The sequence below is a fragment of the Heterodontus francisci genome, chromosome 36 (genome assembly GCF_036365525.1).
Source record: "Heterodontus francisci isolate sHetFra1 chromosome 36, sHetFra1.hap1, whole genome shotgun sequence".
In the NCBI taxonomy this organism is placed as follows: Eukaryota; Metazoa; Chordata; class Chondrichthyes; order Heterodontiformes; family Heterodontidae; genus Heterodontus; species Heterodontus francisci.
The window spans coordinates 1,996,514-2,009,748 of record NC_090406.1 but is presented as its reverse complement, the minus strand read 5'-3'; the positions used below and the strand labels follow the sequence as shown (position 1 = coordinate 2,009,748).

At 42.8% G+C, this 13,235-nt stretch overlaps 1 protein-coding gene across 4 annotated transcripts in view; it reads right to left on the bottom strand.

The window, feature by feature from the left end:
• LOC137351499 (CREB-regulated transcription coactivator 1-like) overlaps positions 1–13,235 on the bottom strand; it is a 119,410-nt gene that overhangs the window by 38,778 nt on the left and 67,397 nt on the right. For 3 of the 4 annotated variants that reach the window (XM_068015950.1, XM_068015951.1, XM_068015952.1), the window contains one exon: positions 8,068–8,280. The exons of the other annotated variant lie outside the window; for it this stretch is intronic. In XM_068015950.1, coding sequence (XP_067872051.1) covers positions 8,068–8,280 — 213 coding nt within the window. The remainder of the gene's footprint in view (positions 1–8,067; positions 8,281–13,235) is intronic. 4 annotated transcript variants of the gene reach the window in all.

Genomic DNA, 13,235 nt, shown 5'->3' with positions numbered 1-13,235 from the left:
CGATTTTCCCTTAACAAATCCATGCCATCTTTCTTTAATTAACCTGCATTTGTCCATGTGATTATTAATTTGGTCCTGAATTATTGTTTCTAGAAGTTTCCCCACCACTAAAGTTAAACTGACTGGCCTGTAATTCCTGGGCTTATCTTTACATCCTTTTTTGAACAAAGTGCAACATTTGCAATTCTCCAGTCCTCTGGCATCATCCCTGCGTCTAAGGAAGACTGGAAAATTATGGCCAGTACTTCCACAATTTCCACTCTCACTTCCCTCAGTATCCTTGGATGCATCTCATCTGGCCCTGGTGCTTTATCAACTTTAAGTATAAACAGCCTATCTAATACCTCATCATCAAGTTTAAAACCTTCTAGTGTATTAATTACCTTCTCTTTCACTGTGACCAGGGTAGCATCTTCTTGCTGGGTAAAGACAGATGCAAAATATTCATTTAATATCTCAGATGTTCTGCCTGCCTCCGTGTGTAAATCCCCCTTTCTAATTGGCCTTACTCCACCTTTTTACTATTTATATGCCTATAGAAGACTTTGGGATTCACTTTTATGTTAGCTGTCAGTCTCTTTTCATACTCTTTCTTTGCTTTTTCACTTCCCCTCTGAACCTTCTATATTCAGCCTGGTTTTCCGTTGTATTATCTACCTGACATCTGTAATAAGCACACTTTTTCTTATTCTTTGAATTACCTATTCGAAGTTGATTTCAGATCAAAGATGAATAGGAGAAATATTTTACAGATTAAAAACTAAAGACCAGTCGGAAAATAAAAAAACAAATTAAAATCTAATTAAATAAAATAGAGATGCAGGGCCAGGCAATGTGTTGTACCTGCATGATGTGGGAGCTAGTGGACCCCATTGTGGTTCCTGGTGACCACATCTGTAGCAAGTGTTGGCTGCTCGAGGAACTCCGGCTCAGAGTTGATGATCTGAAGTCTGAGCTTCAGACACCGACACATCAGGGATGGGGAGAGTTACCTGGACGCTGTGTTTCAGGAGGCAGTCACACCCCTTAGATTAACTACCATGAATTCGACCAGTGGTCAGACGTGAAAATGGAGATATTGTCATTGATAATGGGGAAATGGCAGACATGTTGAACAATTACTTTGCCTCAGTATTTACAGTTGAAAAGGAAGATAACTTGCCTGAAGTCCTGAAAAAATTAATAGCCGATAGGGGACAGGGACTTAATACAATTAAGGTAAGTAAAATATCAGTAACAAGGAAATTAATGGAACTAAAGACAGAGAAATCCCCAGGACCTGACAGTTTCCATCCGAGGGTGTTAAAGGAAGTAGGGGAGTACATCGTAGATGCCCTAACTATAGTCTTTCAGAGTTCCCTAGATTCAGGAGTGGTCCCTCTGGATTGGAAAGTTGCACATGTCACTCCACTTTTTAAGAAGGGTGAAAGGGGGAACCAAGGAAATTACAGACCAGTTAGCCTGACATCTGTGGTGGGCAAGTTACTGGAGTCTATAATCAAGGATAGGGTGACTGAACACCTAGAAAAATTTCAGTGAATCAGGGACAGCCAGCATGGATTCATGACTGGAAGGTCAGGCTTGACAAATCTCATTGAATTTTTTGAAGAGGTGACGAAGGTAGTGGACAGGGGAATGTCTATGGATGTTATTTATATGGACTTCTAGAAGGCATTTGATAAAGTCCCACATAAGAGATTGTTAACTAAGGTAGAAGCCCATGGGGTTGAGGGCAAATTATTGACATGGTTAGTAAGTTGGTTGAGTGGTAGGCGCCAGAGTGGGGATAATGGGTAAGTACTCTGATTGGCAGGATGTGACTAGTGGTGTCCCGCAGGGATCTGTGTTGGGGCCTCAATTATTCACATTATTCATTAACGACTTGGATGATGACATAGTAAGTCATATATCCAAATTTGCTGATGATACAAAGTTAGGCGGCATTGTAGACAGTCTAGATGATAGCATAAAATTGCAAAGAGATATTGACAGACAAGGTGAGTGGGCAAAACTGTGGTAGATGGATTTCAATGTGGGCAAGTGTGAAATTATCCATTTTGGACCAAAAAAGGATAGAGCAGGGTACTTTCTAAATGGGAAGAGGTTAAGTACAGTGGATGTCCAAAGAGACTTGGGGGTTCAGGTGCATAGATCTTTAAAATGCCACGAGCAAGTGCAGAAAATAATCAAAAAGGCTAATGGAATGCTAGCCTTTATATCTAGAGGATTGGAGTATAAAGACACAGAGGTTATGCTGTAGCTGTACAAAACCCTGGTTAGACCCCACTTGGAATACTGTGAGCAGTTCTGGGCACCACACCTTAGGAAGGATATATTGGCCTTGGAGGGAGTGCAACGTAGGTTTACAAGAATGATACCTGGACTACAGGGGTTAAGTTACGAGGAGAGATTACACAAATTACGCCTGTTTTCGCTAGAATTTAGAAGGTTAAGGGGTGATCTGATCGAAGTCTTCAAAATATTAACAGGAAAAGACAGGCTAGATAAAGATAAACTATTTCCACTGGTTGGAGATTCTAAAACTAGGAGGCATAGTCTAAAAATTAGGACCAAACCGTTCAGGAGAGTTGTTAGGAAGCACTTCTTCATGCAAAGGGTGGTAGAGGTTTGGAACTCTCTCCCACAAACAGCAGTTGAAGCTAGAACAGTTGTTAATTTTAAATCTGAGATCGATAGATTTTTGTTAAGCAAAGTTATTAAGGGATATGGGCCAAAGGCAGGTATATGGAGTTAGGCCACGGATCAGCCATGATCTCATTAAATGGTGGGACAGGCTCGAGGGGCTGAATGGCCTACTCCTGTTCCTATCTTCCTATGTTTCTTGTTCATCTCTATCTCTTTTGTCATCCAGGGAATTCTAGATTTATTTGCTCTACCTTTCCCCTTCAAGGAAATATACGTTGACTGTGCCCGAACTCTCTCTCCTTTGAAGGTAGCCCACTGAAAAACTACTGTTTTTCCTTTCAATCTTTGATTCAATTTAGTTGGCCCAGATACATTCTTACCCCATTGAAGTTGGCTTTCTCCCAGTTAATTATTCTTACTCCAGATTGCTCTTTGTAATTTTCCATAACCAACCTAAACCTTATGATACAATGGTCACAGTCCTCTAAATGCTCTCCTACCGATGTGTGACCCACTTGGCCCATCTCATTCCCAAGAACCAGGTCCAGCAGTGCCTCCCCTCTCGTTGAACTGGAAACATACTGTAGAAAATTTTCCTGAACACACGCTGGAAAAGCTTGCCTTTCTTTGCCCTTTGCAGTACTTCTATCCCAGGCTATATCTGAATAATTAAAGTCCCCCATTATAACTACTCTATAATTCTTGCATCTCTCTAATTTCCTTGCGAATTTGTTCCTTCTTATCCTTTCACTAGTTGGTGGCCTATAGACTACACCGAGCACTGTAATTGCACCCTTTTTGTTCGTTAGCTCTTGCCAAATAGATTCCGTCCTCGATTCCTCAGGGATATCCTCTCTCTCCAGCACTGCAATGCTCTCCTTAATCAATACTGCCACTCCTCCCCCTTTTCTATCTTTCCTGAATGCCTTGTATCCAGGAATATTTAACACCCAGTCCTACCCTTCTTTGAGCCAGGTCTCTGTTATAGCCACATCATCATATTTCCACATGTCAATCTGCGCCTGTAACTCACCAACCTTATTAACAACACTCTGTGCATTCACATTAACCTTGATTTAGACTTTATTACTTTCTCCCTTACTCTGACCCCACCTGATAACTTACTATTCCCTACTCTAGTGCTATCTATCTCGCCCAATATTCTGTGCATCTTAGTATTCCTCCCTGATATTTTCTCTTGGTTCCCACCCCCTTCCAAGTTAGATTAAACCCTCCCAACAGCACTTGCAAATCATCCTGCAAGGACTTTTGTCCCAGCTCTGTACAGGTCCCACTTTCTCTAGAACTGGTCCCAGTGTCCCAGGAATCTAAAGCCCTCCCTCCTGCACCATCTTTTCAGCCAAGCATTCATCTCTGCACTATCCTTCTATTTCTATTCTCACTTGCACGTGATACTGGGAGTAATCTGGAGATTACTACTTTTGAGGTCCTGCTTGCTAATTTCTTACCACATCCCTCTTCCTACCTATGTCGTTGGTACCAACGTGGACCACAACTGCTGGCCACCCTCCCCCCTCAGGGTGCTCTGCAGCCGCTCAGTGATATCCTTGACCCTGGCACCAGGGAGGCAACACACCATCCTGGATTCACGTCTGCGGCAACAAAAATGCCTGTCCGTTCCCTTGACTATTGAACCTCCTATCACTCTCAATCTTCCAGTATTCTTTGTGTCCCCCTATGCAGCTGAGCCATCCGTGGTGCCATGGCCCTGACTGTAGCTGCACTCCCCAGATGAACCATTACTTTCCTCAGTATTCAGAATTGAATACTGGTTGGACAGTGAAATGCATTCGGGGGTCTCCTGCACTACCTGCCCGTTTCTTCTCGACTGGCAGTCACCTATTCGCTCTCTCCCTGCATACTCTTAAGCTGCGAGGCGACCACATCTATAAATGCACTGTCCACAAAGCTCTTGACCTTACAGATGCTCCGACGTGACGCGCAGCTGTTGCTCGAGTTCCGAAACCTGGAGCTCAAGCTGCTGCAACTGACTACACTTCCTGCACATATGGTTATGTAGGACATGAGGAGTGTCCTGGAGTTCCCACATAGTACAAGACATGCACTCTAGAGGTTGGAGCAGCCCTGCCATTCCTCTATTAGTTAATAACCTTACTAATGCTAATAAACCTTATTAATACTGATAAATTCTAATAAGTAATACACCTTACTAGTAGTAATAAAACTTACTTTAAAACAAAAATAGGAGTCACCAGTTTATTCCCTAGTTTAGACAAGATAAATAGGAAATACTCACAAGCCAATCACCTACCTGCTTCCCTGTGATGTTACAACTCTATTTTTCTGTCCGAATGCCAGTTATGAACTTATAGACTGGCAGCGGTTAGCCCAGCCCCACTCCCGCTGTTTCCCGCCACTCTTCGTGTGTAGTCTCACCCCCTCTGCGCTATTTTTAAGCCCCGCTCTCGGTCCTTCCCGCCACTCTCTGAGTGAAGTCTCACTCGCTCCTGGGCTCTTTATGCCCCACTCTGCTCTCGTAACTATGCTTTTCATCTCAACAACCCCCTGTGGTGGCAAGTTCCATCTTCTCACCACTCTCTTAGATTTATTGTTGACTATCTGTTTATGACTCCTCATTCTGGTCTCCCTCATAAGTGGAAACATCTTCTTTACATCTATCCTATTAGAGGTCTTTAAGATTATGAAAGAGTCTATCAGGCCAACCCTCAGCCTCTTTTCTAGAGAAAAGAGCCCCAGCCTGTTCAGTCTTTCCTGATAGATATAACTTCTCAGTTCTGGTATCATTGTTGAAAATATTTTTTGCACCTTCTCCAGTGTCTCTATGTCCTTTTTTGTAATAATAGGTTTTAAAAAGGGAACTGAAGAAATATGTGAAAAAGACAAACTTATAAGCATAAGGGGAAAGAGCAGGGGTATGGGACTGAAGGCAGAGTCCTTTCAGAGAGTCAACACAAATGCAATGGCTGAATGGCTTTCTCCTGTGCTATAAAATTCAAGTGATTCAATACTTCAGTCACAAGTAGTGTTCCCTTGCTCTCCCCCAAGGTTGGCTTCTCTTCCTCATTGGGTAGATTCCTTGACACAGGCCCAAGCTAAAATCTTCAAAAGGGAGAGAATTTCCTCTGTATGAAATATTTCTGCACTGAAATCACAGTTAGTTCTTATAAAGTTAGTGAGAAAATAAAATTTTGTTAAGTTGGTGTGTTGTATGTAACAGATTTTGGAAGCTGAAGGTTCTTCTTTTATTTTCATTCTGATGTAGCCTCACTTAACCACAAAGCAAATAGCTAAGTGAAGCAGTAATGAGGCACACTCACCAAGCAACCTCGCAAGTTGATGTTACAGATCTAAAGTTGATTGATGAGGGAAGGGCTGTCGATGTCATATACATGGACTTCAGTAAGGCGTTTGATAAGGTTCCCCATGGCAGGCTGATGGAGAAAGTGAAGGCGCTTGGGATCCAAGGTGTACTAGCTAGATGGATAAAGAACTGGCTGGGCAACAGGAGACAGAGAGTAGCAGTAGAGGGGAGTTTCTCAAAATGGAGACGTGTGACCAGTGGTGTTCCACAGGGATCCGTGCTGGGACCACTGTTGTTTGTGATATACATTAATGATTTGGAGGAAAGTATAGGTGGTCTGATTAGCAAGTTTGCAGACGACACTAAGATTGGTGGAGTAGCAGATAGTGAAGGGGACTGTCAGAGAATACAGCAGAATATAGATAGATTAGAGAGTTGGGCAGAGAAATGGCAGATGGAGTTCAATCAGGGCAAATGCGAGGTGATGCATTTTGGAAGATCCAATTCAAGAGTGAACTATACAGTAAATGGAAAAGTCCTGGGGAAAATTGATGTCCAGAGAGATTTGGGTGTTCAGGTCCACTGTTCCCTGAAGGTGGCAACGCAGGTAAATAGAGTGGTCAAGAAGGCATACGGCATGCTTTCCTTCATCGGACGGGGCATTGAGTACAAGAGTTGGCAGGTCATGTTACAGTTGTATAGGACTTTGGTTCGGCCACATTTGGAATACTGCGTACAGTTCTGGTCGCCACATTATCAAAAGGATGTGGATGCTTTGGAGAGGGTGCAGAGGAGGTTCACCAGGATGTTGCCTGGTATGGAGGGCGCTAGCTATGAAGAGAGGTTGAGCAGATTAGGATTATTTTCATTAGAAAGACGGAGGTTGAGGGGGGACCTGATTGAGGTGTACAAAATCATGAGAGGTATAGACAGGGTGGACAGCAAGAGGCTTTTTCCCAGAGTGGGGGTTTCAATTACGAGAGGACACGAGTTCAAAGTGAAAGGGGAAATGTTTAGGGGGGATATGCGTGGAAAGTTCTTTACGCAGAGGGTGGTGGGCACCTGGAACGCGTTGCCAGCGGAGGTGGTAGACGCGGGCACGATGGAGTCTTTTAAGATGTATCTAGACAGATACATGAATGGGCAGGAAGAAAAGAGATACAGAACCTTAGAAAATAGGCGACATGTGTAGAGAGAGGATCTGGATCGGCGCAGGCTTGGAGGGCCGAAGGGCCTGTTCCTGTGCTGTAATTATCTTTGTTCTTTGTTCTTAAAGGAAATCAGTATCAACCCGCCAAACCACAACACACAATAGAGAATCTCGGGAAAAATTAATTCCCAAAAATAACCATAACTAGAGACTAGAACAGCAGCCCATTACAGTCCCAAAGTACCCAAGCAACAGAGCCACAGGAAGAAAACATCACAATACGACCTAGAGCAGAACTTACTCCCTGTGTCGACAGCCTTTATGAGGCTTCCTCTTGCACTCCAGACCCATGGGTGGGAACCAAGCAACTCGGAGTCCTTTGAAGGCACTCCCAAAATGGAAGGCAGGTCAAAGACTCTATCGGACTGCGGAGGGACGGTCTCTACATGAATATATTGCTTGATTGCCCAAGGTAGTAGAGCAGAGCTCCAGAATATTTTTTTTTTAAAAAAAGAGATGCAGCACCGAAACAGGCCCTTCAGCCCACCGAGTCTGTGCCGACCAACAACCACCCATTTATACTAATCCTACATTAACCCCAATTCTCTACCACATCTCCACCATTCTCCTATCTACACTAGGGGCAATTTATAGTGGCCAATTTACCTATCAACCTGCACTATGAAAGTGATGCCTCTGCAGTGAGATAGGACTCACTGTGCCTGTGAATTACTCCAGCTGAGACGAAGAATGATTATGGATTTTTATTCAGTTCACGAGGTATCCAATGAGCAATGACCTGCAAAACGTACGGACAATTAAATGCTGCTTTTGACTGAACTTTTTATAAGTATCCCACTTTCATTGAAACACTTTTCAATATGCACATGCACAAAGAACAGGTTAGTCAGTCAAAGGTCTTGAAATGATGATTTTACTGGCTCTGCCATATCCCTTGCCCACTTACCGTGCTGATATCCATTCCCATCGATGCCTGCGTTTGGTTCATTGGAGGGGACTGTGGCATTGTGACTGCCTGTTGCTGGCTACTACTCTGCTGTGCCTGTGAGCTCTGAGCCAGGTTGCTGGAGCTCTGGGACTGTGGCTGCGAGGTCTGCTGCGTGAAAAATGGATATGCAGGAAGATGCTGCTCCAATGCCAATGCATCCATAGCAACAGCCTACAATAAAAATCACATCCCTATTAGCTAGCTCTTTGCACAAACTGCCACATTACACATAAGAAGATATAAGGAGCAGCTTTTACAAGGTAGCTCAGAGAGTGAATACTCTGATTGGTATGGTACTAAGTCACTCACCGGAAAGCTTACAAGTTTCATTGCTGATCTGTTTTGAGTTAGTTGATTTCACTGGGAAGTGCTTGGGAAGCTGACTGCTGGTCTTGAGGCCTCTGGCTACAGAAAGAAAACCAGACAGGATCTAACCAATAGAGAGACTCCTGCTGAGAGGTACATGCGCAGATGTCAGGCGAGCTGAAAAAGTGTTTTCAGTTCTGGGCACCACCCTTTAGGAAGGATGTCAAGGCCTTGGAGAGAGTGTAGATGAGATTTACTAGAATGGTACCATGGTTGAGGGGCTTTAGTTATGTTAAGAGACTGGATAAACTGGGGTTGCTGCCCTTAAATAGAAGGTTAAGGGGAGATTTAATAAAATAGTTTTGATGAGTAAATGAATTGAAATTGTTTCCAGTGACAGATGGGTAAGCAGCCAGAGGACACAGATTTACGGTGATTGGCAAAAAGGGTAAATAAGGATTTTTTTTTTAATGCAGCGAGATGTTGTAATCTGGAATGTGCTGCCTGAAAAGTTGGTAGAAGCAGATTCAATAATAAATTTCAAAGGGATAAATACTCGGTCAAAAGTAACGTATCTTGGTCCAAGCAAAATAGAATGCTATAATTCCCAATCTGTAGTTTCATTTTATAAAGGTTTTACTCTTAGCTTGGGTATGTTTTTGTGCTAATGATATATCATGGGAGTAAATGGGATGAGTTTGATCACTTTGATTTGATACGACAACTTGTACAGAAATCTTGCCTGAAAGTGCTGCGTTGAGACATAAGGAGAGATGAGGAAGGGAGAATTAAGTCTACCAATGGGATGTATAAAAACAAAATAAGAGGAACAGAGAGTTCTCAGAAGGCTGGAGGAGGTTACAGAGATAGGGGGAGGGGGTGAAGGGTGTAGGTTTGGAGGGGGTTACAGAGATTGGGGGGAGGGGAGAGGGGTGTAGGTCTGGAGGAGGTTATAGAGATGGGTGGGAGGGGAGAGGGGTGGAGGTCTGGAGGAGGTTACAGAGATAGGGAGGAACTTAGTAACAGGAGTCCATTTAGCCCCTTGAGCCTGTTCTGCCATTTAAGAGTTCATGGCTAAGCTGTGATTTACCTCCGTAAAAAGAAAAGACAGACTTGCATTTATATAGTGCCTTTCACGACCACTGGATGTCGCAAAGCGCTTTACAGCCAATGAAGTACTTTTTGAAGTGTAGTCACTGTTGTAACACAGGAAACGTGACAGCAAGGATACGCACTGCAAACTTCCAAAAACAGCAATTTGATAATGACCAGATAATCTGTTTTGGTGATGTTGATTGAGCGATAAATATTGACCAGGACACCAGGGAGAACTCCCCTGTTCCTCTCTGAAATAGTGCCATGGGGGATCTTTTACATCCACCGGAGCAAGCAGATGGGGCTTTGGTTTAATGGCTCATCCAAAAGACAGCAACTCCAACAGTGTATGGTTATATAGGGCACGAGGAAAAAACTTTTCACCCAGAGGGTGGTGGGTGTCTGGAATTCACTGCCAGGAACGGTGGCGGAGGCAGAAACCCTCAATTCTTTTAAAAGGTACCTGAACTGCTGTTACCAGCAAGGCTATGGACCAGGTGCTGGAAAGTGGGATTAGACTGCCAAAGACTTGCGGGTTGATAGGTAAATTGGCTATTGTAAATTGCCCCTAGTGTAGGTAGGTGGTATGAGAATTGAGGGAAGGTGGGAATGCGAGAGGGAAATGGGATTAACGTAGGATTAGTATAAATGGGCGGTTGATGGTTGGCACGGACTCGTTGGGCCGAAGGGCCTGTTTCAGTGCTGTATCTCTCTATGACTGGGTGGCTAGTTTTCTCGGCCGGCACGGACACAACAGGCTGAATGGCCTCCTTCTGTGCCGTAATTTTTCTATGGTTCTCTAGCACTCCCTCAGTACTGCACTGGAGTGCCAGCCTTGATTATTGTGCTCAAGCCCCAGAGTGGGATTTGAACCTGGAACCTTGTGACTCAGAGGTGACAGTGCTACCAACTGAGCCACAGCCGACAGCCTAACATATAGCATATAGCCACCTTTGCCTCATATCCCTTAATACCTTCAGGTAACAAAAATCTATCAGGGTTAAAATTAAAAATTGATCTAGCACCAATTTCCTTTTGTGGAAGAGAGTTCCGAACTTCTACTACCCTTTGTGTGCAGAAGTGTTTTCTAACTTCACTCCTGAAAGTTTAAAAATTAAAGCCAGACCTACGTACCCTTGTCCTAGACTCACCAAGTAGCAGAAATAGTTTCTCTCTATCGACCCGCTATTCCCCTTAATATCATGAAAGTGTCAATTAAATAGTCCCTTAATCGTCTAAATTCCAGGGAATACAACACTAGTTTATGTAATCTCCCCAGATAATTTAACCCTTGGAGTCTGGGTATCATTCTGGTAAATCTACGTTGCACTCCCTTGAAGACCAGTATCTCTTCCTAAGATGTGGTGTCTATATCTGCTTACAGTACTCCAGGTGTGGTGTAACCAGGGCTTTGTATAGCTGAAACATGACTTTGACTGCTTTGTATTCTAGGTTCTCTAGATTGTTACGATCACCTGGTTCATGGTTTGTATTGATTTTCTAAAGGTAACTTTTAATTTGGGAATTGAATTTTTTAAAAATTTAAGACAAACAAAAACACACAGTTTCAGAAACTGGCAAACAAACCTAGGGTGGTTACAAATCAAAGGGTGGCCCATGTTTATTTAGTAAGGTCATAATGGGAAGCGTGACGACCCTACACAATGGGAACCTTTTTGAACGTCTTGATGGAGACAATGTGTCTGCAGCCACCTCAGTCAGGGGTTTAAATTATTCATATGATCTTGCAGAACAAAGATTTAGAGTTGGAAATAATTAGTTTAAATTACTCTCTGGCATAACCCATATGTACCACATTGCTATGGAGATAAATGATGCAGGGGATGCCTGTTGGGTTTTTAATCTGTGTGCTCGCTGACAAAGTGTTTCAGTTGGCTTTTAGAGGTCAGTTGGACTCAGGAGCAAAGAAGTCATCGGGAACCAGGAGTGTTTCTGTTTTAAGTAAGGCCCGTGTTCAAACTGGGAAGTCCAGATCTGGGAGATCTGATACCTCAGAAGGTAGCTTAAGGAAATCGAAGTGAACAAACTGCCAAGATCCTGTAACGTATAGGGACACTCTTGGGGTGGAAGTAATAGTCAAATAGGAGTGTTCGATTGAGAGTTAAGAGTTCGAAGTATACATTTTCATGTTCTATTAACATTTTAAGTTTAAAATATGTTTTGCCAAGTTGTGCTGTTGTTAGTAGTGTTTGCTTTAACACTCATACAGTAAGGTTTTTTGTTTAAAACATGAAATTTTGTGGCATAATTCTTTCAGTAATAACTGGGAATTCAACATTCTCTTTTTAAAAGTTAATGGTCCCTAACAGGATAGCAAAATATATAAAAGGCCAGCATTCCATTAGCCTTTTTGATTATTTTCTCTACTTGTTCATGACATTTTAATGACCTTTGTACCTGGACATCCAAGTCTCTTTGGACTTCCACTGTTTCTCCCTTTTCACCATTTAGAAAGTACCCTGCTCTATCCTTTTAAGGTCCAAAGTGGATAACCTCATATTTGCCGACTTTGAAATCCAATGTGTCACAGTTTTGCCTCTCCAATTAATCTATCAATTTCTCTTTGTAATTTTATGCTTCCATTTACACTGCTTACAATGCCACCTATCTTTGTGTTATTGCTAAGTTTGGATATGTAGCTTTCTATCTCATCATCTAAGGCGTTAATAAATATTGCCGAAAATAGAGACATGTCGAAGCTTTTCGTCTTATACTCATCAGGACAATCCGCAAGAATGCCAATGTAAGGGAAAACAACAACTTTATACTGTACGAGAAGAAAGTGTTGATTGGTTGGCAAGTGAACTCTGATTGGTAGAGATGTTGTCATGGAGAACGCACCAGTTTACGGTGACTGACAGTTAACTGCCAAGCTTTGTTTGAAATTTAAACCAGGCAGCTTGACTCTGATTGCTTAAGGCATTGCCCTGAGGAACGAACCAGTGAATGGCTCTCACTTATTTTGTTCAGCTGAAACAGGCACAATGTTTGTACATGTTCTTTCTGTCTGCAAAGAATAGGGCCCTGTGTATTAATATATGTAGTTTCCAGTATGCACAAGTGTGCCACATTGCGAGCCCTACTGACAATCTTAAATTGGTTGTCATTGTAATTCTTAGCACACTGAGGATTATTTAGAATATGTTATCCAATCGCAGAATCACGTCTAATGTTAGACACTGTTTTGAGTTTTGCAAACATGGGCGGGTTGGCTGCACCATGCCTGTTGTGAACATGTCGTTTGATACGATCCGCCAGTCTTTGGGGTGTACGGCCTATATACCTAGCATCACACTGGCATTGAAATTCATAATCACATTAATCATTTGTGTAATAGACAGAACATTCTTTTGGCTTGACAGCAGCATCCTGTTAGTGGTGAACACCACATGTGTTGCTACTGCATAGTAGCAGCATGAAACAGATAGCTTCACCTGTTGCTCAAATTTTTGTGATACGTTACCCTTCCAAATTGTCCAAATGGTTGGGCGAATTGTTACAACCAGTTTTGAGCAAGTTCTCCATGTACACGGTGAAGGATTCACATTTGCAAAGGCCATTCAGGATTTGCATATCAATAGCAATGCCCTGTCCATGTGCTCAATTGACATTGCTAGCCTATTCACCAATGTATCACTTAAGGAAGCCATAGATATTTGCACTGCAGCATTATATCGCTTAGCTCTGTGCTAAGCTATCCTATC